Source organism: Dermacentor albipictus, chromosome 9 (genome assembly GCF_038994185.2).
Source record: "Dermacentor albipictus isolate Rhodes 1998 colony chromosome 9, USDA_Dalb.pri_finalv2, whole genome shotgun sequence".
NCBI classification, from domain to species: domain Eukaryota; kingdom Metazoa; phylum Arthropoda; class Arachnida; order Ixodida; family Ixodidae; genus Dermacentor; species Dermacentor albipictus.
This window is the reverse complement of record NC_091829.1, coordinates 60269271-60295617: the sequence shown is the minus strand read 5'-3', so window position 1 is coordinate 60295617 and position 26347 is coordinate 60269271. Positions and strand designations below refer to the sequence as shown.

Below are 26347 nucleotides of genomic sequence, written 5' to 3'. Positions count from 1 at the left end.
GGAGCGGTTCTCTGCAGGGAGATTACAACGGCCAGCGAAATCTAAGTGCTACTACGCTGTGCTCAGTCTGTTTCAAGCTCAGCTACACGACGCGACAGTTCATAAGTACTCCATAAGAAGCTCGCTGTCCAACGGAGGCTATTTCCACGCAATAAATCAGCGTGGCACCGCTGCAGAGCATTGCAGCACCTATGAGTGGGATGCGGTCGGTTCCAGTGAATTATTCAGTATTCAGGTTCCAGTGAATCTGCATTATTGTATCGTTTCCCTACTTTACTCCTGCAGTAATTGTTTCCCTATGCTTTCCCGCCAGGCCATGGCACAGAGGTATTGATGCAGCTCGAGCAGCTGCAGATCAATAACTAATGGCACATTGTCATTCCGAAGTCGTTTATTTTTTATTGTAAAATATTCATTTGCACGTTATACAGCGGTGCTCGTTCAAGGATGCGCGTTGCGTAGGCATAGCGGGTCCAGGTGAGCGTGGTTAGCGGCAGGGCGTCGAAGACGCGCTGCGAAACGGCACACCTTACGTTACGTGCCTCCTTCATACGCGGGCTAACCACTAACGATTAAAAAAAGACTTGCGCTTCGCCATTACGGACCCTGCATCGGCCGCTCTGATGACGTGTGCGTGGAAGTTCCAACAGCGGTGCACATCGAAATTAATGCTTCCACATCAGATGTCGGTCGAAAGCTTTTCTTTTTCCGTATTTAATCAGTGTCAAAGCTGCAGTTCGTATTAAATGACAGACACTTTCACCGATGTACCCGAGGCATTTAGCGCCGATACTTCTCTGGTCCTGATAAAATTTGTGAAAATCTTCGCTGCAGACGTTGGCATTCCTGGCCAGGTTAAACGAGGTTCGTTTTGTTCGCAAATGCCTTATCTTTTTTTCATTATCTCGAGATAGCTGGGACGTATTCCACCAGTGTCAAGTGGCGAGATGCTGGTGGAGATAAAGCTTTTTTTTTGCGAGAGGAATTATGACGTTCATGATATATGCGGCCTTTCTATCCGGTGTAGTCGCCTCGGTGCAAGCTTAAACGGCCCATATCATCGAATACGCGGTGGCACTGGGGACAAATGTGAGAGCCGTCTCTCCTGCCCTGGGGAAGCCGAAGGTGGTAGGTGTACTGGCAGACGAAAACTTGGTTGCACACGGAGCAGACGCATTGTTGGCTTGTCTCCTCGGTTTCATTCCTTGAAATAGACGGGAAGAAAAATTTTTTTTCAATTACATTTTGCCTGCCGGTTGCACCAAAACAAACTCAATACACTTATTAGCGAAATAACTAATGGAATACTTATTTCTTGCGCTCCGTTCCAAAAGACGGAGACATAAAAACACGGACTGGTGGGCAAATGCAATACCAGCTACTAAGTAGCCCATTTTATTGCCCTTTCGAATAATGAATACGTGGGGCCCAATGCTTTCTTTGTTTATTATGATGAATCGTTTGGTCTAAATGGAGAACCCTCAGATTCGAACCATAGGGAGTAAGCATGCCAATTCAATATTTCTAAGTATATAAATGAGTTTCCTTTCATCTAACGTAAATTTCCGTCATTTTCGTAGGACAGTAGAAATAGTTCTTGGTAACTTCCGAAATTAGTCACATTTAGGAAAAAACGAGAAGAAAGGGGATTAACTTAGGGGCCCGATTTTTATTAGTCATATCATAAGAAGATAACAAACACTGACACCAAGGACAACATAGGGGAGATTACTTGTGCTTAATAAATGAAATAAAGAAACGATGAGGTATAATGGAAATGAAAGTGAATGAAAAAACAACTTGCCGCAGGTGGGGAACGATCCCGCAACCTTCGCATTTCGCGTGCGATGCTCTACCTACTGATCTACCGCGGCGCTGTTTCCGCATCCTCTAAATAAAAAGAAAGAAAGACGAGTTATTCGAGCAAATTTGAATAGAACAACAACAGAGCTTCGATCTATCAGCATTGGCCCGTGTTTTAGACCACATTAAAGATTAGCGAGCATACATATCTTGCCCCTCAGGACAGGCCTCACCTACAACTTTGAATACAATGTCTCTGCTGAAGGCCTACTTCATTTTCACGTCCCCAGGACAGCAATGCCCGGTGTATGTCCATTGTAACAATCTTGTCATTAATTCTTGAATTGCGCGAGCAGGCAGTTATGTAGAGAGCGGATTTCTCCAACCTGCCCTAGAAAGCCGGCTAACTAGGTTAGGGCGAATATTCAAAGTTTGGAATACGAACCGAATAATACACGCAAAATAGGTAATGTGAACTGCGCTCACGGCGGAAACCCACAACTAACTTGTGATATTTGGCAGTCTAATCATGTAGAAGTTACATTTTTTTTTACGCTATACCTAGAGAGATTTTCCTTACAATGGGACCTTCTACACGTGTCTACAGGACAGAAGTCCTTGAGCCACGGTTTTTTTTTATGTGAAGGTTTTTCTTGGTAACTTCATACGAATTTTGCGAACGTGGAGTCTGCATGGGTATCTATCTGACCTCCTGTTCAAACAATTACATTGTGATTTCTCCAATGTCACAGTGTGACAAGTGGTATCAAAAAGCTGGTCTGAGCGAGACAAGAAGCGAGGATTAGTCGCACGATCGGTAAAATTAGGCGCACAGGTGTAATTATCCCCAATATATTCGAAAATTAACCATATTGCACCACAGACTTCGCTATCCCCGGGATCATGCCACCTAGCTGGCGTCTTGACCAAAAGGTAACAAAATAAAGGCGTGTCAACCAAATCCGCTGCAATAGAAGTCAACGTCGGCGTACATGCACGTGGAAAAAGCGAATGCAGTAAACTCGTCACGAATAAAAGAGATAAGGTCCGGCAAGAATTATAAGGTCAGGCATTTAAACGAGCGAAATAACGCAAAGTAATTCTAAATTTTAATGCAGCTATGCAACGTCGGATCTCCTTTCTCTGCAAAATGAGCAGACGGAGCCAAGGACCCGCCTGGTTTTTATGTACTTTTCGTGATAGTGTACGTGGCGGTAATGTAATTCCTTTAACGATTTCTTCAACTACAACGCGTCTTTGTACTCAATTGTAATAGACAATCGTAGACAAAGTAGATAAATAGCCAATCGTAATAAGCCTGCACATTGACGATTTGGTCGCTACCGACGCTTTAACGCAAGCAGGTAAGTGGAACATGGCGGGACGCCGCAGTGATAGATTTTTGCGCTTTCTCGTTGAACTACGAGTCACGAGATGTCGCTACAAACGATTTTTCTGCCATACCGCTGCCTGATTACCCAGCTTTCTGCGAACGCTAATGCGTTCATGCGGACAAGACACAACTCTTGTTCCTGTTTTTGAATTGGTTTTGGGTGACCAGTGTCAAGATACTGTAATGTCTACTGCAATTGCAACAGTTCCCGGACAGAATATAATGTATTCTACGCTGCTAGCTTCAGCATATGAGACTGAGGCTTCGATGAGTTTGTGATGTTGAATAGAGATCAAGAATCTTCTTAAATCAGTACCCAACGAACTGGTTGATTCGTTTCTTTATTCGCTTGGGTTTCCACGCGGCATGATGTCAATGTGAACCTAAATCTAAGCATGTCACGCATTTGTGCATGGGAACAGCAAATTATGTGAAGCGTTCGGCACGCGCTGTGTTTTGCATTTTGATTTTTCAGGACGTGGAATTTATGCTAGCACAGCAGACACCTGGTCAATATAGCCGCTTTTGGACGCATTGGCTCGCTCACCAAGAAAATGTTTGGCTGTTGAGAGCGACCACAACTTCACGCAGGCATGGGTATATTCCGTTCAGTATGGTGCCTTAACCTTAGGCTTTGTTATAGTACTGAAGTCACTTCTGTGCACCAACGTTATAATATGAATTCTATATATATGATAATGTGATAGGAATGCTAAGGAATCAATTCATGCTGTGTAGGCGTAGTTATGCCAATCCTGACAATGATAAGACATTACAGCTGCTCGGGTGCAGCATGAGGTCCCTAAGACATTTCTCGGTCGCATATTTTCTTTCGAAGTAAATGTCTGCAAGGGCGGCGATAAAAAAAAATGATTTCTCGTATTTTACTGGCCGGAACGACGTTCTGATTACGAGGCACACCGTAGTGGCGGAACTCTGGGTTAATTTCAAGCGCCAGTTTTTCTTTAACATGCCCCAAATGTACGGCACAGGGGCTTTTTTTTTTGCATTTCGCCGTTCATCAAAATGCGGCCGCCGCGGCCGGGATTTGAGCCGGCGACCTCGTGCTTAGCCGCAGAACAGCAAAGCAACTAAGCAACCATTGCGTGTGGGCTTGGCGACGTGGGCTCCTCGGTTGTTCGTGAAACGACATGCAGCGTAGAGTCTTTTTTGACACTTCTATTTTGTCTCCAGTTGCTGGTCCCTTTCCACGGCAGCGAATTGAATAGATGCCTAGCACGCGAGCACCACGCCGTGCCTGATCGTCACGCTGGTCAACACGAAAGGACTTGTCCGCCGGGTGTGTGCGAAGCGACAATACCACGAATGGGAATCTTACTCCCCCTTTGTCCCGCGTTCACCCCCATCTGGGCCAAGGCAAGGCCCTGCTTGAGGAGCGACGTGGGCGCTTGGCCACCTCTAGCCCGGCCGTGGCCAAGGAGTGGTTTCCCCCCGGTGTCCCCTTGTGCAAGTTGATATGATGGGTCCTGACAAGACCATCTACCAGGAAGCAGCAGAGACTGCCCGGATGGGGGAGTGCTAGCGAGCCGTCTCATGTAGTCGCATCTTCTCTGCCCTTGCGTGCAGGCGCACGCAAGCTGAACGTTCTTCTATTTCTTTTTTTTTTGTCTTGGAGTGCGTCGCTTACCCGTAACGATGTATTAAACTTCTATTATTTGTTTTTACGTCACCTCGTCTTCCCTGCCGAACCCCCGCTGACGGTCAACCTATGGTTTGAGCTCCAAGCAGACGCTGTTTAAGATCACGAAAGCACGCCCCAATAACGCTGCACAAAACTGGCGTTCATATCCTTGCGTTTAATTTCATCCTGAACGTAATTCGCGTGACAAACCCGAGCGAAAAAAGAAGCTTTACATCTTGAAGGAACTGCAGCAGTGCCTCTGGATAAGAGTGTCCAACGCCCAACGGTGGCGGTCGTAGTTTTCTGATAGGCCTGATCTTCCACTTACTTAGCAGGACGTATGTGGAAGTACATTAAGAATATACATGCTACTTGACTCAAATGAACGAGATGAAAGGGGTTAACCGACGGGCCCGAATTTTATGAGTCATGTCATAAGAAGCCAACAAACACTGACACCAAGGACCACACAGATGGAATTAAATAAATGATAAATCAATGGAAATGAAAGTGGATGAAAAAACACCTTGCCGCAGGTGCACGTGGAACGATCCGACAACCTTCAAATTGTTGGCAAGTTGTTTTTCCATCCACTTTCATTTCCAATAATTTATCGTTTCTTTATTTCATTTATTAAGCACAAGAAATTTCCCCTATGTTGTCCTTGGTGTCAGTGTTTGTTGGCTTCTTATGATCTGACTAGTAAAACTCGGGCCCCTCGGTTAACCCACCTTTCTTCTCGTTCATTACATAACGAGGGTCTCGAATCCGGCAACGTTGATGCCTTCAGGAAGCATGTGAGGGTTTATGGGCCGGTTGCCTACACCCAAAAAGATCACGTTCTCGTGACGCCTGCGGCAGAAAGGATGTTCCACGTCCGCCGCCAAAGTTTGTGAGTAGTGGCGCTGGCTAGCACTCCCAAGGTTCCACTAGGAAACAAATACCCAAGAAAGCGGATTGGGAAGCGGCGCCGGGACAGCTCAATCGGTAGAGCATCGCACGCATAATGCAAAAGTAGTGGGATCGCTCCCCCAACTGCTGCAAGTAGTTTTTTTTTTTCATCCACTTTCATTTCCGTTAATTTATCGTTTCCTTTATCTCATTTATTGAGCGCAAGTAATTTCCCATATGTTGTCCTTGGTGTCAGTGTTTGTTGGCTTGACTCGAATAAACTTTTTTTTTTTTGAAGGACACACTCGGGATCACCTTGCACCGCCTTCAGATGTGGACGAGACCTCCCTTGGGACCGGGCGTGGGCCAGATGTTTCGGGGTCCTTGCCGCTGGACTGCGATGAAACTGAAGAACCGGCGCTCGCTTTCTTCGCCGAGTCTGGACGAGCCGAGAAAAATAAAAAAAAGCAGGCGGGGATTATTCGTCACATTTTGCGACGGCGATTCGAAGCCCGCTAGCATTTGCCCAAGCACTGAGCGTGCCAGTTATTTCTAGCCGAAGTATCGCACTGGGAGGTGCGGGCCGTCAGCGGTCTTTTTTAAACGTACGCCTTGAATGTAAGAAAGCATTTGGCGGCTTAATCGCGTATCTATTGGCTCTACTTTAGCATTATTGTTGTATTAATGATTGCTCATTCATGCGACCTCCCGACAGCGAAAGAGAAACATTTTGGAGTTAATTGGGCCCTCATCTCGAACGTTAGTTACGTAGTGTCTGATAGGTACCGTTCTACAGTGACTATACACATAGCATTGATCGAAGACCTAAAAGAAGAAATCAGTTTGGTTTGCTGACCCAGCAAGCCATGGCAACTGATGGCGACGGATATGGTGTTGCAGTTTTTAAGCCCAGCAGACCTGCACAAGCACCTCTAGCCTGAACTGATGTTTGCAGTGCTACAAGTAATTCTGTGCGGCGATAGCATGCCGCGATATACAGGATGTGACACGTAACTTGAACTAAGGATTCTTTTCTCTTTTTTTTGTCGGTTAGCCGCAGCTGAATGGAACTTGCGGCATATGGTTTGCCGTAGTGTGGCTCTTCTTCGGGTATTTTTTTCTTTTTTGTATTCCGCCTAATTAGTTAACTAAGATGAATAAGGCAAATTTTTTTATTATTCACTTTAGGGCCAATTGCGCTTCGTCGAGTTGTAGATGGGATTCAGAAACGACCGATCGAATATTTCGCCGCACAGTTTGCATTTCCCAGAAAGCCCGCGAAATACGAAATAAAACCGCGTGACAGCGCCCACGCGCCATCGTATCGCAGCGCCCTCAACCGCGCTTCGTGCGAACGAACGGTGCGCGTGGACCGCGGCAAAGTGACCGGCCACGGCTCTGGGCATCATCGGCTTCACAGTGAGTCAGCATATTTGTCGGTGGCACACGGAAAGGAAGAGCCGTCGTCCCGGATAAGCGATAGGCTGCATTGCAAGGTTGATAGCGCTGCAATACGATAGCGCGCGAGCTCAATCGCGTGGTTTCCTTTCATGTTTCGCGGGCTGTCTTCCAACGCCGAGATAGAGCGCCACATCTTGGCAATCAACATTCGTTACCGCAACTTGTGGTGCCAGTGACCACAGCTAGATTTAATCTGCCGGACGTTTGGAAAGGACCAGCGCGGGAGGGGAATCGCCACCTCATGTCGGCCCTTGCTGTCCAGTACTGGCCTCCCCAAGAAGTCATTTGTGAGTGAACTACCTTGGGGAAAGCTAAAGTCGTTTGTAATACTTGTCTTTTATAGCTGTGGCCAACTTCAACTAAATACGTCATAAGGAGCAACACAAGGGTCATCAAAAACGGTAGAGAGAAAAGGGAAGAGAAAAAAATTGTTAAGCGACAAAGGACAAACAAATAATAAAGAACGCGTATCGAATCCCTTAGGGACATCTACTCTTTTCCTGAATCTATTAGGACAAATTAAGCTACCGTGAAGGACGCAGGAACTCAGCAAAGCCAGATCCGAACGAGATGGACCCAAGGTCTTACCCAACTCCTAGGTTTCCCGACATGTCATGCTTCATGCTCCGAAAACCAAATCATGAGAGGAAAATTCCTTCCGCGGATCGAAGCAGCTCCGTAGAGGAGCATACTTTGCTGCCTACTCACGTGCCTTGTCATTAACCACCCTTACATTGGCATCCCATACGACAGCCAAATCGACCACCAACAACACTTCGTCCACAGCCTCGATGACTATGCCGTTCTATTCATTAAGCTGCGTTGAACGATTTTTTTAAAATCCTTGGTTAAAGTTACGTGAAACACCCTGTGCAGTAACCGGCGGTGATTGTGTGTCCGTGCTTTGTTTCTCTCTCTCTCTATCCTGTCTTCTCTAATTGCCTCCCATCCCCCTTCCCCAGTGTAAGGGTAACATACCGGATTTTCCATTCTGGTCAACCTCCTTTCCCTGCCTCCTGTCCCTGCTCCGCCTTGGCACCCTCTCCTTGTCGCATGCTCTTTTTTTTTCTCGTGCTGTACCACACAATCTAAAATGATGATGATGATTGATGTTTATTGGCGCATGGGCATCTAAGGCCAAAGAACACCAGGACATGTGTTTTGATTAATCAAGATTGTAAGTTTAGACTATGACATAAAAGAAAGGCTGTATAGAGGCCTACCCGTAAGCTAGATCTATAAATACTAGTACATCAATTCTAAAATAGTTAATAAAATAGATATAAGGCCTTAAATGCATTCGCTTCAGGCACACATGTTAAATTATTCTGGGTTGTCCGAGTCCCTTGCTTTACAATTCTTGCTTACGCAAGAAGCTATAAAGTTAACTTGACCAAGATAACTAAGCACTGTTTTAAAATTAAAAAGTGCATCCTCTGATAAGAACATCGAGGGATGGGGGTGGAGGGGGGGGGGGGGTGAGGGTATATGGTGTGAGTAAAGTTCTCTAAAATGACCCACTCGCTCTCGTGGAAGTTCAGGACATTGGATGAGGACATGTAAGACGGTTAAGCTCTCACCGCAGCGTGTGCACGTCGGTGGGTCAGTTGCAGTGAAGAGGTATTTGTGTGTGCTATACGTGTGTCCTATACTGAGTCGTGCCAGGGTGACTGCGATGTGTCTATCAAGCTTCAGTGGAAAACATTTGGTTAACTTCGGTTTAAGCAGGTGCAGCTTATTTTCAACTTGCTTGTCCCATTCAGCTTGCCAATGGTTACTGAGCGCCTCTCGTACCGCAGGTTTCATATCTACACCAGGTCACAATCTAAAATGGAAAACCAGCTAGCCCAAACCAACGCGCTTCTAAACGCATGCTTTCACTAACTCCATGCAGTATACACCAAAAGCTAGTATCAGCGCACCAGAAGACAGGCTCCTCCATTTTCCGTCCCTAATCGCCCTGCGCAGAATGGCGACTAAATGGGCAGGCTTTTCCATTCTCGAAACACAGTCGGCTCTCGTCAGGTTGGGGCGGTCGTCCATCATCAACCGACCAATCGGCAGTGTTGAGCTCTAGTGACGCCACCTGGAGCAGCTTGTTGACATCCTCCACCGCCGAAATACATACACCGGAAAGGCAAAACGAGGCGCACAAGATTTTTTTTTTTTTTATTGTCGGGGAGGGCGTTTGGTAGCATTGCCGAATTCGCGAAAGACGACTGTGGTGGCATTCTGTACGCCATGCGCGTGTTCATTTGTAAAAAAAACGAATGTGAGATGGTTCAGGGGCGTTAAAAAAAAATTTCCGATCTGCTTTGATAGGGTCTGTGTATAAACTCGCCTGGCGTGTGGCGAGGGCCACAGTCGCTGCCACCATCAGGACATCGACGAAGTCTTCCATCCTCGCGCTGCCATTGGTGCTCGTCTTGTGCGTCCTTCGATTCCTTGGATGCATCACCCTCCTCGGCGACCGCTTCCTCGTAGGCGTGCATGGCCAGGTGTCGTCTGTAGCGATGAAAGCGGCTGAAGAACGTCCCGCACAAGCCACAAACGTTGCCTCTGGCGTCGACCGGCTTGCTCTGGACTTCCTTCGTGCCATTGGGAATCCTGCATGAGAAGTTTCAGGTTTGTAGAAGCTACGCTTGCCAAGTAACACAGGAAATTCTGTAGATGATTTCTTCCTTTTTTGTTGTTAACGAAAGAACTGTGGGGGCGGAAATTTGTAAATACTCCAGGGACTCGGGGCTCCTGCTATATCCTCATCGGGGGCACAGGGGGAATGGACCGAAACATGAACATGGTCGCGTGGCAAAATGTGCGAAGGGCTTCCACTATGGACGAAGTCTTCGCATTGGGCAACGTGAATACTCAAATGAACATTGGTCATTAACAACTCTGTTTTCTCGAACCATTTAAAGAGAGAAAAAAAAACATGAGCCATTTCACTCTGTGAAAGTGGTTGATCAGTGAAGTTGGTTAGCACACGACACGGAGATGTCAAATAATTTTGAACAAAGGTATGAGCTCATTGTCTTGATGGGTGGTCATTAGTTCACTCGCAACTGCAATCACATTCTATGATAATGTCACATCGATGCGCGCACGCCGCTGGGTGGTCGGTTGGGCCGGATCGACGGGGCGTCGCAAGGGATACGTCTGCAACACGGAGCGCGGAAACCGCTCCCTTTTCGGTACCAACACATGCGCATTGAAATCACCGACAACTGGAGTAGTGTCATTACAGCTAATTCACACGGAGTAGCCATTAACTTTACAGGACTATGAGTCAATGCATTTTTTTGCTTGCTTACGGGAGTATGAATGCTTAAGGGAGTATGAACCATTGATGATGATAGTTTTTGTTCACGGAGAACAAAAATGCACGAAACCCTAGCCAAGTACAGCTTTTCTAAAAGTTAAGAACATTCTGTACCGCCCACACAGCACACGATATTCTGCACCACCTCGATATTAATTTTTCCTTTTGCAACGTATAATCCAATTTCCGATTCCAGGAAATTTAATTCTTGCCAATGCACCATGCGGGTAGATAGATAGATAACTAGATAGCCTAGATAGGGTAGATAGATAGATATATAACTAGATAGGGTAACTAGATAGCCTAAATATTCTGCGCTACAGCTGAGGTCTGCGTGGTCAACAACAGCACCACGATGCAAGCCCCATCAGCCAATAACCAATAATGAAAGAATTTCGCATGCCGGCCGACAGCGCGAGCCATTTTGCACTCCGGCAAAGCTGACGCTTGGTTGTCAGCTGCGGTTCCAGCAAAATCGCAGCGATCAGCTTAGCAGCATGTCAGCCGTACACAACAGGCTGTCTACAATTAGAGAACAAAATTTCACGCTTGGAGCGACGCTAAACAGGGCACGGTTCGTTTCAGTGGCACTTGAAACATTTACCCCGGTTGAACTTTTCTGTTTCCTGCAAGATTAGTTACCAAAATAAAGGAAATGACAGTGGTTGCTTTGCGGAACAGCGACCAGTGGGACTGTTCTTCGCAATCGTTTAAGAGATTGATCTGTGTAGCGCGCTCATACGGATTCGACGATAGTTACGAGCTTGCAATTTCAACCGCCTTTTTGCGGACACAAGTGACAGTTCTCGACAAAGGTGACACAGGCTCCCCTTTCCCACAGCAGCCACCGCTGGAGCATGAAGGTCTGAGAGAGAAGAGGAGCACTGTCGTTGACGAGAGCGACAACAGAGCATGTAATACATGAGACGCTCGAAAGCTCTCGCATGATGCCACGTGCATCACGAAGAGGGGAAAGCGGGGCTAAAAACTAACTCGTAGATTTATGCACCTTCTTGCTTTACGTGCACATTCTAAGTCGAAATAACAGATTGCGTAGAAAAGTCATGGCTGTTCTGCGGAAGCAATTAGTCATGCCGCCTTCGGAAAACTATAATTTCAGAAGCAATGAAGCAGTGCCACTTGGTTTTCTTCATTTCAAATATGCTTTCTAGGAGGGGTATAGTGCTGGATAGGACAGTCACGTGTTTTCACTCACATTTCTGTAACACTAACAACTGTGAGGCTAAGTTAATTTTTTTTTGGTAATGAAGAGTTAGAAATATAAAAAGAACCTCCACTTGTGCTTGACAACATTTCTTCCCAGAAGCTACTTGGAAAGTATGTTTTGGCGAAGCAGTTTGGAAGTGGCCCTAAAGTTTTCCCTAAGGTTTTGTTCAGCCACAAAGGGGGCAGACTGAGAAAAACAAGCTCGAGGATTTCAGAGCATGCTATTTCAATTTAAGACCAAAAATAATTAATCTGAGTGCCTTCCTCCATAAGATGAGGCTCCCGCCCCTCTTCATTTCTAACTTTCTCTGGGGAAATTTCTTGAAGTCGTCCTCGTTTTCTTTCTAATCTTGTTGTGTTTCTTCCCATCCAAGCTTCTGTATCGGTTTTCAACCGGATCTGAATTTGCCGTAGAGTTCTGCTTTCCTTTTGTAGTCCTTGCTTTTCGGTCCACTGTACTCTCGATGCAAGGTATCCTACTGTCAAAACGCGCTACAGAAAAAACAACAATTTTCTAGCGCGGGCATTCTCTCCATGGCCGCCCTGCGTTTGCATCTTTAATACAGCGTTCATAGGAGCCCTTCACAGCAAGTTCGCGCACCTGTAACGAGAGTTGACTTCAAAGCGATAGCGTTCAGGGCCCCGTGTCACAAAAAATGGCTGTGGCTTAGGTAAGGTTAAGCCCAGGATGCGAAGCATACTAGCCTTTATTTTAGTTGTTGAACCACTGTTTAGCCTGGTGAACTGCTGTTGCTTGGCTATATTTGGTTCGGCTAGACGAAGAAACAACTCATGCATTACTTCTTCGCCTTCAAGAGTGGAACGCGACAGCGTTCCCGTCGACCCGCCAAGGGGTGTAAGACAATGGGCTACAGGGCAGCGACTTCGCGCCCCGCATTGGACGCGGTGAGCGTCGAGCAAAGCAGCGTTCGGCGCGGCAACGAAATGTGCGCCTGAGCAAGAGACGCACGCCTTAGAAACAGCGCGTTTCTAAGGCAACACCGCATTCACTAGAGGCGCTTTTGTACCGCTTTGAAGCGTTGTACTCGTGGCTCAGTGGTAGCGTCTCCGTCCCACACTCCGGAGACCCTGGTTCGATTCCCACCCAGCCCGTCTTGCAAGAGTTGAGCCAAAGCCACTTCTCCTCTGTCGTGACGTCACGGTGTCACGTGATTTCATGGTCACCGCCGCGCCTGAGGAGCTGGGTTGAGCCCTCGTAATATGCTTCGCATAAAAATCCGGCGTCTGGCGTCCAGCGTCGACTGTGGCTTCGGCAAAAATCATTCCGCACCACACATACCCAACCAGGCTTCTATCGCCAAAGTTGCTCACACGTTGTCTTACACTCTTTACAAAATTATTCCTCTGAATTTTGAGATCAGCCCACAAACAAATGTCACGCAAACAAAACGCCGACAGTGCGTATACCTTTGGTGTTAGATCTTCTCATACTGAAATATTCAAAGTACGAAACAATGAAAGGAGATCGGCCCTCGCAAGAGGCCGCATGTCGTTCGCCGCCAGCGTTTCCCGGTAAACGTTGCGGTTACGTAGGCTGCATTTTCCGGGAAGCGTGAAAAGCAGTCAGGGATCTTGGAATGCTATCGCGTTGCATTCTCAGAAGCGAAGCCTAAACGTCCTCCAATGTTTCGCTACTATGGCGCAGATTGCAACCGAACTAGGCGATGAGCTTATTTATACGTCTAGGAATAAAAATAAATAAATACCTGGAAATACCAAACAAAATTAGGATTAAGTTTTCTGGGGAAAATCGTAATTTCTGCAGACCCGCCTCTCCCCCTAATGCTGTGAAACATTGGCGGCTATGATGTGTTTCCGGCTTAACCATCACTTCCGGCGCATGCAGTCCGCCAAAGCATAGGTTTCGAGATCTGTTACTGTAACTCAGAGGCGGAAACAGTCGCTGAGGCTTAGATTTTAACACGCGGCCGGTAACTCGCCTGCGCGAGTACGCACCCTTTGCGCCGTCGCCTTTGTACCGGTGGTAAATGTGGCTAAAGCGATAACGGGCGAAGGCATCAAAGAAAGTGTGTTAGCTTGAAAAAGAAATAAAGCTATCGTGGGGTCGCAACATTCAGACGGGGACGGGATGCCAGCGAAGCTGTTTAGGCTGCATACATGGGCTGCATACATTATGAAATTACACACTTTTGTTTTCATACGGCACCACACTACGCCGACACTAGCGCCGCCTCGGTCACCACACGTCCTGTGCATCTGCCGCAACCGCTGCTGCGGCGGCGTTGGCACATCCAACGCACGTGACGTCATAACCGCCGAAGTGCAGGCCAGGTGCACAGGCGCCGTCACCACACTGTTTCAACCCCTCTAATTATTCGTCAAACAGAGTTTAAAACAAATAAAGCGCATGAAAGCCAACTTCCTACACTAAGTGCACGTTCTAATATACAGGGTGTACCGGCTAACTTTAGCCAGAGTTTAAAAATACGCAAATCCCACGTAGCTGGACAGAACAAAAGCAATGTTGTTTGCCGTCGCATGAAGATACTCAAACTATCTTTTTCATGCCGCATAATTAGATAATTATTCCTAATTAGTTAAACTACCCATAAAGCTTTCAATTGCGCAGTCCGTGCTACATAAAGGTTTTTTCCGAGTGTGATAGAAGCCCGCTAACACACACACACACACACACACACACACACACACACACACACACACACACACACACACACACACACACACACCGACCTTATGTGGTTCTATTTGGACCCAGGATAATAAAAACAGGACTCGTTGAAACAATTGTAGAATGTGGAAAGCGATGCCTTCCTTTTTGAAATTTTCTTGTCTTGTTTGTCTGTCTTTTCCGTCCTTTACTCCATCCCCCTTATCAGAGTAGGCAGCCGGACACTTAATCTGGTTAACCTCTCTGCTCTTCACCGCTTTTTGCCTTCCTTCCTCCGTGCTTGTTTGGGGGGGGGGGGGGGGGGAGGTGAAGGGGGCTTTGTCGGAGTGCTGAAGACTGCTTCACGTCCGCGGCGGGTCAGCCCGGTATCGAACAATCTCCGGGATCGGCACACACATTCCTGTCGCCTACACGGATGCAAGCCGCCCAGGTTATACCCTCCCTGGTAACGCATGCGTGCGATGCATAAAGCGTTCTAGGGGGAAACAGCTTCGCTGCGATTCACAAAACGTTCGGACTTACCTTGCGTCGTCTTTCAGTGAGAGGGATGCTCCATTGACAACCGCGTTACTGCTTCTTGCGGTCGCGTCGTTGAGGCTGGTGGAAACCGGCAGCAGGGGACCGGCCCTTGCGTGCTTGGCAATACCTGTACGCAAAAAGGAATGAACTTGCGCGAGGTGGGGAATTTAGGCTTTTTAGCGTCAGGTGCACGTAGTTGGTCTTGTCCTGGTCCGCTGCTACTCGTATAGTGAAACATGGTCCGACAGCCGCAATCCTTGCACTGCGCAGCAATCCCTCCTCCTGTCTTAATCTTAGCGTTATATGCATATACATCAGCCTGTTTGCCCCACGTAATGTCGGGCAATGCCTCCTTTACTAGATGCCTGCCGCGTGACCCGCGAAGCTGGTTCCTGCCCCTCTCCTCTTTACTCTTCCCCACCCGGGTTAACCCGGGTTGGCTGCGAGTGCTAGCTGCGGTGGCCGCTGGAAACCTAAATCATGTAGCCCAGCCTCCGAGATTTCAGCGGCGTCTGTTGCAATCCCGGAGGCAGGACCCACAATCTCTCGTCAAGCGATTGGTCGAGCGCGCGCCAGCCTAGTAATCGTCATTTCCTCCGCAACAGGAAGTGGGTCGGCTGCGAGCGCCGTCTCTCTGCGACTACCCTGAACTACGGGAACCTCCGCTCCAATGGGAAGACTAGCGACGCGGCAGGCATCTAGTAAAGGAGGCATTGTGTCGGGCATACGATAAGGGTCCACCATGAGCGAATTATCTGCAGCGCAGTTAGGGAAAAAACCGCATGGCTACCACTGCACATCAGAGACAAGTCTAATAGGAAGACTCCTTTTGTGTGGATACTATAGGGCTATGAATCTGTGCAGCAAGATGTAATTTCTCACCTGTTTCATGCGTGCTTATTTACCCTGTTCTCCTTTACACATCTACTGCCGAGCCATGGAGGGCTACGGAGAGCACAGAGTTCTGAGCAACTGCTCCCGTGTCCCTCCATTCTGCTCAGCGGAGCATTGGCTGAATAAACAATTCGTTCGTGGAATCCCCAACCACATCGGGGAGGGGAGAACGCGAGAAACGTGCAGGGAAGTAGTAGGCCAGCTCAAGAACGGTTCAACCTTGGCACCATCTGTTTCATCTTTCCAAAGTCGTTGCCCCGCTTCAGATCCAGTGGATAAACAAAAATGGCCCACTACACCTCGCCGTCTCCACACATTGAATCAATCATTCATTCGTTCAGCGTGATACTGCAGATGTCACTTGCGCGTGGCACGGCGGATTGGCGCACAGTTTCATTACGAGTTGTCGCATTTACTGGCACCGAAGCTTAATTGCGTTGACGAGGAAATTTATCGCTGCGCCGTTTAGATTTTGACGCAATTCAGTGCACACGGCGGAGTGCAGATCACTCAACTGAACAGGTGCAAGAAACCCACTTGCATCACATAGCCTATGCATGATCGAGTGAATTTATAACTTTGAAAAAAAAAAGGCTGCTTATAGTACCCCTGTCTCCCATTTCCTTCGAAGCCAACAAACAATGACGCGAAGGGCGTGACGGGACTAATGCAAGAGTTTTCGCCCACTCTAACTATGTGAAGAAATCCGCGTTGGAAAGCAACACGTTTTTACCGCGAAAGCGTTAAGGAGCCCATGTAGCAGAAAACCCGGCACCTGCGTCCGCCGTCGGACGTCGTTCCGGCAAAAATATTGTCGTAGCGCCCATACCGAGGCCCTTCATGTGACGGGACGAATTTACCTAACTAATTGAACATGAAGCTAAAATACGTGGAAATATCGTAAATTAGGTCTTGCACACGACCTACGGGCATAATAGCTGTCGGATTGTAATTTCGCTACGCGAGAAAACAGAATTATGTTACGCGAAAACACAAAGAAACTCCTTTTCCAGCGTTCCTGCCATTCGCAGACCAGCTGCGACGTCCGCCGTTTGCGCGCGTCGGCGCGCGGCTGTCTCGGGAGCCACGGAATGGCGCGCCCGGTTCCTTGCAACAGCTCCAGATGGCGCTCGCCTCCGCCGCATCGCGGCAACGGAAGACAACGATTTAGGTTTGAAGTTTAGTGTTAGAAAATCAGGTGTTATGGTATTCAATGAAAACAGTGAACAGACAGTGGAGATACAGGGCCAAGAAATACCTCGGGTAACAGAATATAAATACCTTGGTATATGGATAAACGAAGGCAATGGATATATGGAAGCACAAGAAAAAATCATAACTGTCAAGGGGAAGAGAAATGCAGCCATAATGAAGCACAGAGCGCTATGGGGATACAATAGGTACGAGGTCCTACGAGGTATGTGGAAAGGGGTAATGGTTCCAGGACTTACTTTTGGAAATGCGGTTGTTTGCTTTAAATCAGAGGTACAATCAGGGCTCGACGGGAACCAAAGGTCTGTTGGTCGCCTCGCATTGGGCGCTCACGGGAAGACTACAAATGAAGCTGTGCAGGGTGATATGGGCTGGACTAGTTTTGTAGTGAGGGAAGCGTGCAGTAAAATTGAGTATGAAGAACGGCTGAGGAATATGGAAGAAAGTAAATGGGCGGGGAGAGTGTTCAGGTATCTGTACAGGAAAAACATTGATTCACAGTGGAGGAAAAGAACTAGGAAGCTCACCAGCAAGTATGCGGCCTGTAGGGTGGACAACCCAACAACAAAGGTCAAGCAGAAAGTCAGAGAAGCTGAATTAATCTCATGGATGGCGGCAATGGAAAAGAAACCTGCCATGAGGAACTACTTAAGAGGAAAAAGCGAAATCAGGAAAGAAACCATTTATGATAACTCAAAGGGAAGCTCATTACTTTTCGAAGCGAGATCGGGATGCCTTAAAACACGCACCTATAAAGCGGGATATAAGAAGGAAGAAGAAGCATGTGCTGGCAGTGGTAAAGCTAGGGAAACTACGGAGCATGTTTTATTAGAATGTGAAGACATCTACCCAGCGGTCGATTTAGGCACCACTGGCCTCCTTGAAGCCCTTGGGTTCAGAAGGAGCAGTGGTAAAGCAAACATGTCCGCAATAGACATTAGTAAGAGGCGACTGGAGGATTGGTGGAAGAAAAGTAGGGAAACGACAAAAGACGGAGACGTGCAAAAGCACAGTTCGCAATAGGGGATCAGAAAATTTGGGCGTGGTAGTTCATAGTGTGTTTTTTTTTGTCTTTTTTCATTGTTTAACCTAGGTAGAATATTAGGCAGTATAGTAGCAAGAGCTTGGTGGCGCAACCTACCACCCCGTTCCAAAGGGGACGCTCATAACATCCATCCATCCATCCGCGGCCCACGCAAGAGGCCGCGTTTCTACCAGAAAGGCCGACTCCGAGCATAGCGTTCGCGGCCCTCGTTTCCCGGTAAACGTTAGGGTTACATACGCTCCAGTTGCCGGGAAGCATGAGAAGCAGTCAGGATTCCTTGAATGCTATCGCGTTCCACACTTATAGGCGAAGCTTAAGCGTACTCCAAATTTCTTGAATTGGCAATAAAGCATACTAAAATATGCTGATTAGGCCGTATTTTTACCTGGACCGTTACATTGTGAAAATGGAGCCACCAAATAGTCAGAACGTCAATTTTTTTTTCCGTTTCTCTCATGATGTTAACAGAAAATTTAGGTTTTATGTCTTCCCGGAGTATTTTTACCATACAGTACAAACACACCAAGACCATGTTGTGAGTATAATCCTCGTGGAACGATAATTTTTTTTTTCTCGCAAATAAATATTAACTACACTGAAATTGCGGACTTTTTTCTCGTGACTAAAACAGTGTAAATTAAAACGAAAGGTAATGCATTACAATAATTTAATTATGGGGTTTTCCGTGCCAAAACCACTTTCTGATTATGAGGCACGCCGTAGTGGAGGACTCCGGAAATTTCGACCACCTGGGCCGCTATTTTGTAGCGATGCCTTATGCCTTATTCTATGCTATTCTTATCATCCACCACACACGGCCGCCTGATCCCGTTGATAATGTGGGGAGACCATCGCTCTGACCACTGGCCAAGCGCGAAAAGCCTGAAAAGGCATAGAATCGGAAAAGGCATCGTTACAAAATACCGGCCCTGGGGCTCTTTAACGCGCACCTAAATCTAAGCACACGGGCGTTTTCGCATTTCGCCCCCATCGAAATGCGGCCGCCGTGGCCGGGATTCGATCCCGCGGCCTCGTGCTCAGCAGCCTAACACCATAGCCACTGAGCAACCACGGCGGGTGCATTACAACAGTCATAAAAGAGTTCCGTCTGCAAAATGTAGAAAAGAAAATTGGCAGAAATACGTCCAAGCAATACTTTCGTACAGATTTCTCTGCTTCACAATATTTCACTTGTGTGTGCAACCATCCAAGCTCATTCACAGCATCAGAAAATTATTTTCAGAAATCGCTCGAATAATTGCTTGCCGCATTGAGGTAAATTATGTTCTTTTCGGGTAGAATCGGAGATGGTGTAAAAAGGGCCTAGTACACTTGAGATGGAATGAACGATATGTATAAGCACGGCAGTTTTTGTGTGTGTATGTGTGTGTGTGTGTGTGTGTGTGTATGTGTGTGTATATGTGTGTGTATATGTGTGTGTATATGTGTGTGTATGTGTGTGTGTATGTGTGTGTGTATGTGTGTGTGTATGTGTGTGTGTATGTGTGTGTGTATGTGTGTGTGTATATGTGTGTGTATGTGTATGTGCGTGTGTATATGTGTGTGTATATGTATGTATATGTGTGCGTGTGTATATGTGTGTGTATATGTATGTATATGTGTGCGTGTGTGTGTATGTGTGCGTGTGTGTATATGTGTGCGTGTGTGTGCGTGTGTGTATATGTGTGCGTGTGTGTGTGTGCGTGTGCGTGTGTGTATATGTGTGCGTGTGTGTGTGTGCGTGTGCGTGTGCGTGTGCGTGTGCGAGTGCGTGTGCGTGTGCGAGTGCGAGTGCGTGTGCGTGTGCGTGTGCGTGTGCGAGTGCGTGTGCGAGTGCGTGTGCGAGTGCGTGTGCGAGTGCGTGTGCGAGTGTGCGTGTGCGTGTGCGAGTGTGCGTGTGCGTGTGCGTGTGCGAGTGTGCGTGTGCGTGTCAGGACGTTGACGCAATGCTTCACCTGTCAGCTGGCGCTTCACGAACGCGTCGCAATCGGCCCGGATGGCCTCCTCGTACAGGTGCAGGGCGAGGTGCCTTCGGTAATGATGCCAACGGTTGAAAGCCTTTCCGCACTCGTCGCAGTTATGGAGGGGGCTGGTGTCGGCCGAGTTGTTCTGCTTGTCCTTTTCGCCCGTGACCTCAGTGGCGCCATGGGGTGTTCTAAAATAAACGCATATATCTGGATCTCAGACGCTGAATTGCCATGTGTGCCAGGAAATTTAAACAAAAAAATGTTGTAACCTTCGTAACATTGGACACGGAACATTGCATAATTCATGAAACTGGAGCACTAGACGAGAAGAGAGAGAGAGAGAGAAACAACTTTACTGGTCCATTATGAAATGAAACGCGTTAAGCGTCTGATGGGGTGGCTCCCTCTTCGCGGGCTCCATATATATGCTTCCAGGACCACCTGGCCCCAGTGGATCAGTCGGAGCTGGTCTTCCAGGGCGGGGCTGGACAGCATGATCTCCCATCTCTCGTAAAGGGTGGAGATAGTAGGGGGGTTAGTTATGGGTATAGGTGGGGGGTGGTCTATGGAAAAATTGCACTCTCCTATGACGTGCCGAAGGGTGCCTAATGCATTGCAGTGAGGACATGTGTTCTTATGTCTCTCTGGGTATATTTTGTTCTGGAGGCAGGGGTGGGGAAAGGATCCTGCCTGGATTTGCCTGTCAAGGAGTGGTGGGGGTGCGGGAAGGTCTTCCTGCCGTCCCTGTAATATTTGACTATATCTCTGTAATTTGTGATGGGTTGCCATCCCCTTGCCTCCTCCTCGTTGGCCCGGGAGTTTAGCGCTCGGGCCTGTTGATGAGTATATTCATTGCCCTCAACTCAGGAGTGCGCCGGGACCCAAACTAATTCGATTGCTTGTTTAGGTACGCCTTAGCCAGACCAAGGCGGGCAGAAGCGTCCTCCGCAAGCTAGGATGGCAAGAATCGCACTACACCCGCCACGACCAATTACCCGAAAAGTTGAGTGAGAAGTTGGAATGCAAACCACTACCACGCAACATGAACCCCACAAGGCATGCCGGACGACGCGACGCCCGGGCAAGAGACATCTCCAGGACCCTGGAGGTAGACGACACTGTCTTATATACAGACGCCTCTCTATCGAAACGCTCCACGAGGGCAACAGTCGTGGTCACCGGGCTAGAAAAGCTGGTCACCTGCGCATCAATCTACACTCCGTCTTCGGAGGAAGCAGAAGAAGCAGCGATAGCTCTCGCACTCCTGCAACCAAACGTCACCAAGATCGTCACGGACTCACAAGCTGCATACAAGAACTACAGATTTGGCTGGGTGTCCCTTGTGGCACTAAAAATTCTTGGTAGACGAGAACGTCGATGAGCAGGACAGACGCCAGACAAGCGCTAAGTTTTAACAAAATGTTATCATATTAATCGTGTAGATTACATGCACGCAAATTATGATTAACATACTCATCAGTACTTTGTTTAAAATTTCATCAATTGCTGACTTGCACATCCCAAAAATATTACTTGATATGAGGCACGCCGTAGTGGGAGCTCTGGATCACTTCGCCAGACTTTTTTTTTACTTTTTGCTTACGGTGTTTTTGTGTTTAAACGTTTAATTTTAAGACGTATTGCCCGCAAGGTATTACCGTGATACGTAAGATTGCATCCTAGTCATTCAAATCTTGAATGGGCTTCAATTCAAGCATAAATAATTGCTCAGGTAGTTTTGGAGAATTCTTAGGTTAAACTTCAAATAAGCACCACAAAGAACACGACTAAATATTACAATTTGCTCTTTTTAGAATAAGTACTGAGATTGAAAATAATAATAATAAAACAATCTGACATGCACAGAATATGGGTTCCTTTCTGTTTTGTCCCAACTTCTTAAGCTAGGACACAAACACAATAATGCTGATTTGCTGCTCAATTCGCTAATGTAAAAACGGATATGGGCTTACTGTGCAGAGAACCTTTGTGTTTGATCCTTGCATCGCGCACCCTTTTATTGCAATATTTAGGCTCCTAAAGCAAAGGCTGTATGATTAGGAAGCATCCACAAGCCTCCTGATGCTTGACTGTTATGTTCTGTCGGCTTTTATGTGCAAAAAGCCTGCCTAGTCGACGCCTTCAACAGGCACTGGAGCTTTCACGTGGTTCGTACACTACAACACAGTGTTGCACAGTATTGTACAATAACGAATAAAAATGACGCGTTAACGTGAGTTGACGTGAATGAAGACAAGGTCGGGGGTTTTTATAGTAAGCTAATATTTTGACTGGCTATGACGCTCTATAGACGCGTTCATTGCCCATCAGGCGAGGTGGGCCGATCGCGAATTCTTACAAAGGCAGTAATTTATCTACACAAGTTCACCAGAATGTTAAGTGACAGTTTTCCCTTTTAAATGTCATGTTAGTGGCGTTTATAGTTTACCCAGGGCCGCAGGTTAAATTTTGCGTTTTTCGTGAAACACACTCGCACCGCTCCGTATAGATTCATACGTCTGCACTCGCCCGCGCAGCCGGCCGTAGTTACCGAATACTCACAAAGATGGCGCGGCACGCTCAGCTATGGCCATTGTTTCGAGCGCGTTCCCTTTTCCCTCGGCGCAAGCAGCTCAGGGTTGCCAGGCTTGGCGACTTCTCGACAAATCGGCTACATATCGAGGCTCCTGGCGACCGAAAATCGTGGTTGGCGACTTGGCTGTTTTCTGGCTACTTCTAGCTGTGGTTATTGGCATTGGTAAAGTCCAAATCGCACTGCCCCAAAAGCAAGATCTTGAAGGCCATGCCTTCGTGCTTTGCAAGTGGCTGAAGTAGGATTCAGAAGCTGAAAACATGTAGCCGCCATATGGCCAGAGGGTCTCTTCGACTTGTCCTGCGCTGTTCACGATTTCCCGAAACGCTTCACCCGCAATGCACATTGGCCGAAACCATCGCACTTGGCAGTCCGGGACTGTCGAGGACGGATAATTGAATATACCCATTGAGTTTCTATATTGGTGGCGTACAGCAGCCCTCTCCGAGTAACAGGAATTAACTGATCTCAGAGGCTATGCTATTGCGTGCTGCGTTGGACAGAAGCAATTTGGTTATATCCTAATCACACTCCCCAAGCGACGGTTACTTCGACAGTGAATCTCGAAGACCATACCTTCTTGGCGCCAGAAGTGACTGCAAAAACCGATAGCGCGTCAAGGTTCAATCCCCCTGTAAAGAGACACCCATAGCACAGCCCGCGTACATGTGCTCTATATTCACGGCACGTCATGAATTCATGAGATTGGAAGGCTGGTTCCTTTATAAAATAGGCGCACCTATACCACATGCAGTTATAAAGATCACGGTTACTTTGCAGCCTTGCTTCCTCTACAATTTCTCACGTGCGCTGGCACTGCGATTAGTGGGATAGTACGCACTTGCCGTGTCCCGATTTGATGATGTGTTCCCACAACCCTGACTTGTGGTGTTGCAATGTAAAGGCAGATATTATTTGTTTGCAATATAAAGGCCGATACCGTACTCGAGATATTTAATAAAAATATGAACTGTACTTACGTCCGAAGGTCATCGACGCTTCTTGAGGCGAAAAACGCCACATTCGCTAACGTTCCCACAATTACCAAGAATCTAGTCACTCTTAACGGGACAACAAAGCGAAAAGTCATTTCTGCATCCGTAAATTACCTTTCTACGACGCCAAAAAACGCCAGTCTTACCCCAATACGACGCTTGCTAAGCCAGAAAAAGCGCAAGAACGAAAGACGGTAGCGACGCCTCCTTGCAGTTCGCGCACCTGGTCGCTGTGACATCATGGATTTTGATGGCATGTTCTAGGGCCTACTTACATATACAGCGGTACAGATTGACTACATTGTGTTCTAAAGGAACCAAATAATAAACATCGCAAGTTTCGGGAACCTTTAGCCAGCCAACGCGGCCCAAATGCGGAAACATACTTTTGAATTCTTGACGTCCCACTGACGTACGGGCGTCGGGGTTTCGGCGCCAAATTCAAATACTGATATTTCGACCTTCGTTTCCTCATCTAACAATCAAACTATTATTCTAGAATGATTGACTGCAGAGTTCCCAAAGAATGCCTTATTAGTCTAAACTGATTTATTGCTCCGTTTTAGTATCCCTTTAACCTTGCGTCCTTAAGAGGCGCATGCTATACATAGGGTTTGCAGCGTTGGGCGACCAGGACCTCCAAGTTTCCAGGCGTACTGCAGTCGAGTGCTTTCGCTCATAGCCCATATGATGGGCACGAAGACTAAAGGGCTTAAAAATACCTCACTGCAGTTGGCGATAACAGTTTCACACACTCTGGTACGATAACCAACGGTACAAATGAACAGAATTGCGCCGCTAAGTACCGCAACATGAGGCGGGTCACCGTTAAAAGCACTTACAATGCTTCGCGTGGATGTTGAAGAGCCTCACGCTCTCTGAATTTGCGAATACACGCAAAGTGCCTCGAGCGGCCAGTCGCGCGGCAATTTTGCGTGTATTTATGGGCTTCTTTGAGGCTCGGGGAAAAAAACGCCGTTATCTAGCACGTATTGAGCAACAGAAAGCTGTATCGGGAGTTTTTCATGTCGCCCTACAATTTTCTCATTCGCACTTATCATTATAAAATTTGAGAAATTGATCAATTAATTAAGACTAATTAGGCGGAATGAAAAAAACAATGTGAGTTCCTCCAAGCGACGGCAGACAACATTCCCTTGTGTTCTGTCCAGGTACGTGACATTTGCATATCTTTAAATGTTTAGCTGAAGTTACGTGGGACACCCTGTATAGATTGACCCAGCTCAACCCGTTTGTAGCGTGTATCTAAACACGGATGGACAGAGTCCCGCGCCGAGTCTTGCGCGGGACTACTAAAGTGCCACAATCTATGCGCCGACAGCTGGCATGAGATCGAGACAAATATTAGACAGGCACTGTACAGTGCTATGTCATCGTAAGGATGAGCACCGTGAAGTATAGATCTGTTGCAGAAGCAAAGTTTGGGGATCCAAACGGCTGGGTTTACAAAGGAACGCAAATAGGGATACACAAAAGGTAGCGGAAAGGGGTACAAAACAACGCAAGCAGGGAGCAGTGGCTCCACTGCGTAAGGGCCGCATTGGGTGCCCGAAGATGTTTGAGAGCGCAAAATCTAAAACTAGATCCGCCCTTTGTCGGCTCGACCTTGCGTGCAGTCATTAGAGAGTTTTAGTTTAGGGGACGCCAACGGCTTGCGTACGCAAGAACAAGGGGCGACGGTACTGCGCATGCGCAGACCTACGTCATGTGCTGCTCATGCGCAGTACCATCGCCCCTAGTTCTTGCGTACGCAAGCCGCTTGCGTCTCCTAAACTAAGACTATCTATTCTCCAGACGTCAGAAGCGAGTCCATGTGAACGTGGTATCGTCGGGCTAGGCGAGGCCGATTTTGAATCGACCCTCTCACGTTTGGTTCATGTAAACATGCCCTACATTGTATTTGGAAAGATTGGATGCGCTAAGTAGACGCACCCTGCTAAACTACATGCCCTGCATGTCTGTTTCCAGCCTCAAGCCTGTTTCGCGGGCCTATCCGGAACGTATTGCATGCAGTGTGAAAATTTGACAAAGCTAATGATGACTGATGATGTGGAAACACAATTCACTCAGAGCCGCGCTGATTACTAACCGATCACAAAAAGTCGGAAGGTCATTTAACGTCGACCTGACGTCGATCAAACGTTGCCGCTTCAGCGCAGCTCTCACAGAGCATCATGCGGTCCATACAGCCCATTCTCGCGCCTCATTTCTCATGGAAGACGTTTTCTTTAATCGTATTAACCAAAAGGTACGTTAGCTTTCGAGCTTCTTTTCCTAAACGCACTCGCCGCACAACATACGTTGAAGACGTTAAAATGAAGTGCCTGAGCGCGTCAAGCCGCAGAAACTGCACTCCACGTCGAAATATGTTGACACCACCCGCTCAAGGACACGCTGAGAGCCGAAAGCAATTTCATCGGAGAGACGATCGTTTGCAGGATGGACCAGGCTCTTGTGTAGGAAAACATCATGTCTTGCAACACTACGGGTCGTCTCTGCGCGTGACGTTTCAAGAAATACAAGCGGTAATGGCTCACCTAGCGCTGGATTCCTCGGTGGCTGAGGCTGCGCTGGCGTTCTTGCGGCTTCTGCTGCGTGTTACGATGCTCATGTCGGACACCGAAGCCGCGTATCCTCCGACTGCTTGTTCGCCGATGTCTGACGCCCGGACTGAAAAAAATAAACGGTGTTCGA

At 47.5% G+C, this 26347-nt stretch overlaps 1 protein-coding gene across 1 annotated transcript; it reads right to left on the bottom strand.

Moving 5' to 3' along the window:
• Positions 1–373: 373 nt before the first annotated feature.
• On the bottom strand, positions 374–26347 carry LOC135919798 (zinc finger protein 837-like). Its single transcript, XM_065453728.2, has 6 exons — positions 26191–26347; positions 20033–20232; positions 14930–15053; positions 9532–9797; positions 6045–6168; positions 374–1204 (listed from the first exon to the last, which is right to left on the bottom strand). Exons 1-6 carry the CDS (start codon positions 26262–26264, stop codon positions 1015–1017), a joined length of 978 nt encoding a protein of 325 aa, XP_065309800.2. The 5' UTR covers positions 26265–26347; the 3' UTR covers positions 374–1014.

Excerpts from the sequence above, each read along its gene's own strand:
- LOC135919798 (XM_065453728.2), bottom strand. The coding sequence starts at position 26,264 with ATGAGCATCGTAACACGCAGCAGAAGCCGCAAGAACGCCAGCGCAGCC. Across the intron at positions 20,233-26,190 it reads ACCGAGGAATCCAGCGCTAG|AACACCCCATGGCGCCACTG; the intron begins GTGAGCCATTAC and ends CGTTTATTTTAG. Across the intron at positions 9,798-14,929 it reads TCACTGAAAGACGACGCAAG|GATTCCCAATGGCACGAAGG; the intron begins GTAAGTCCGAAC and ends CTTCTCATGCAG.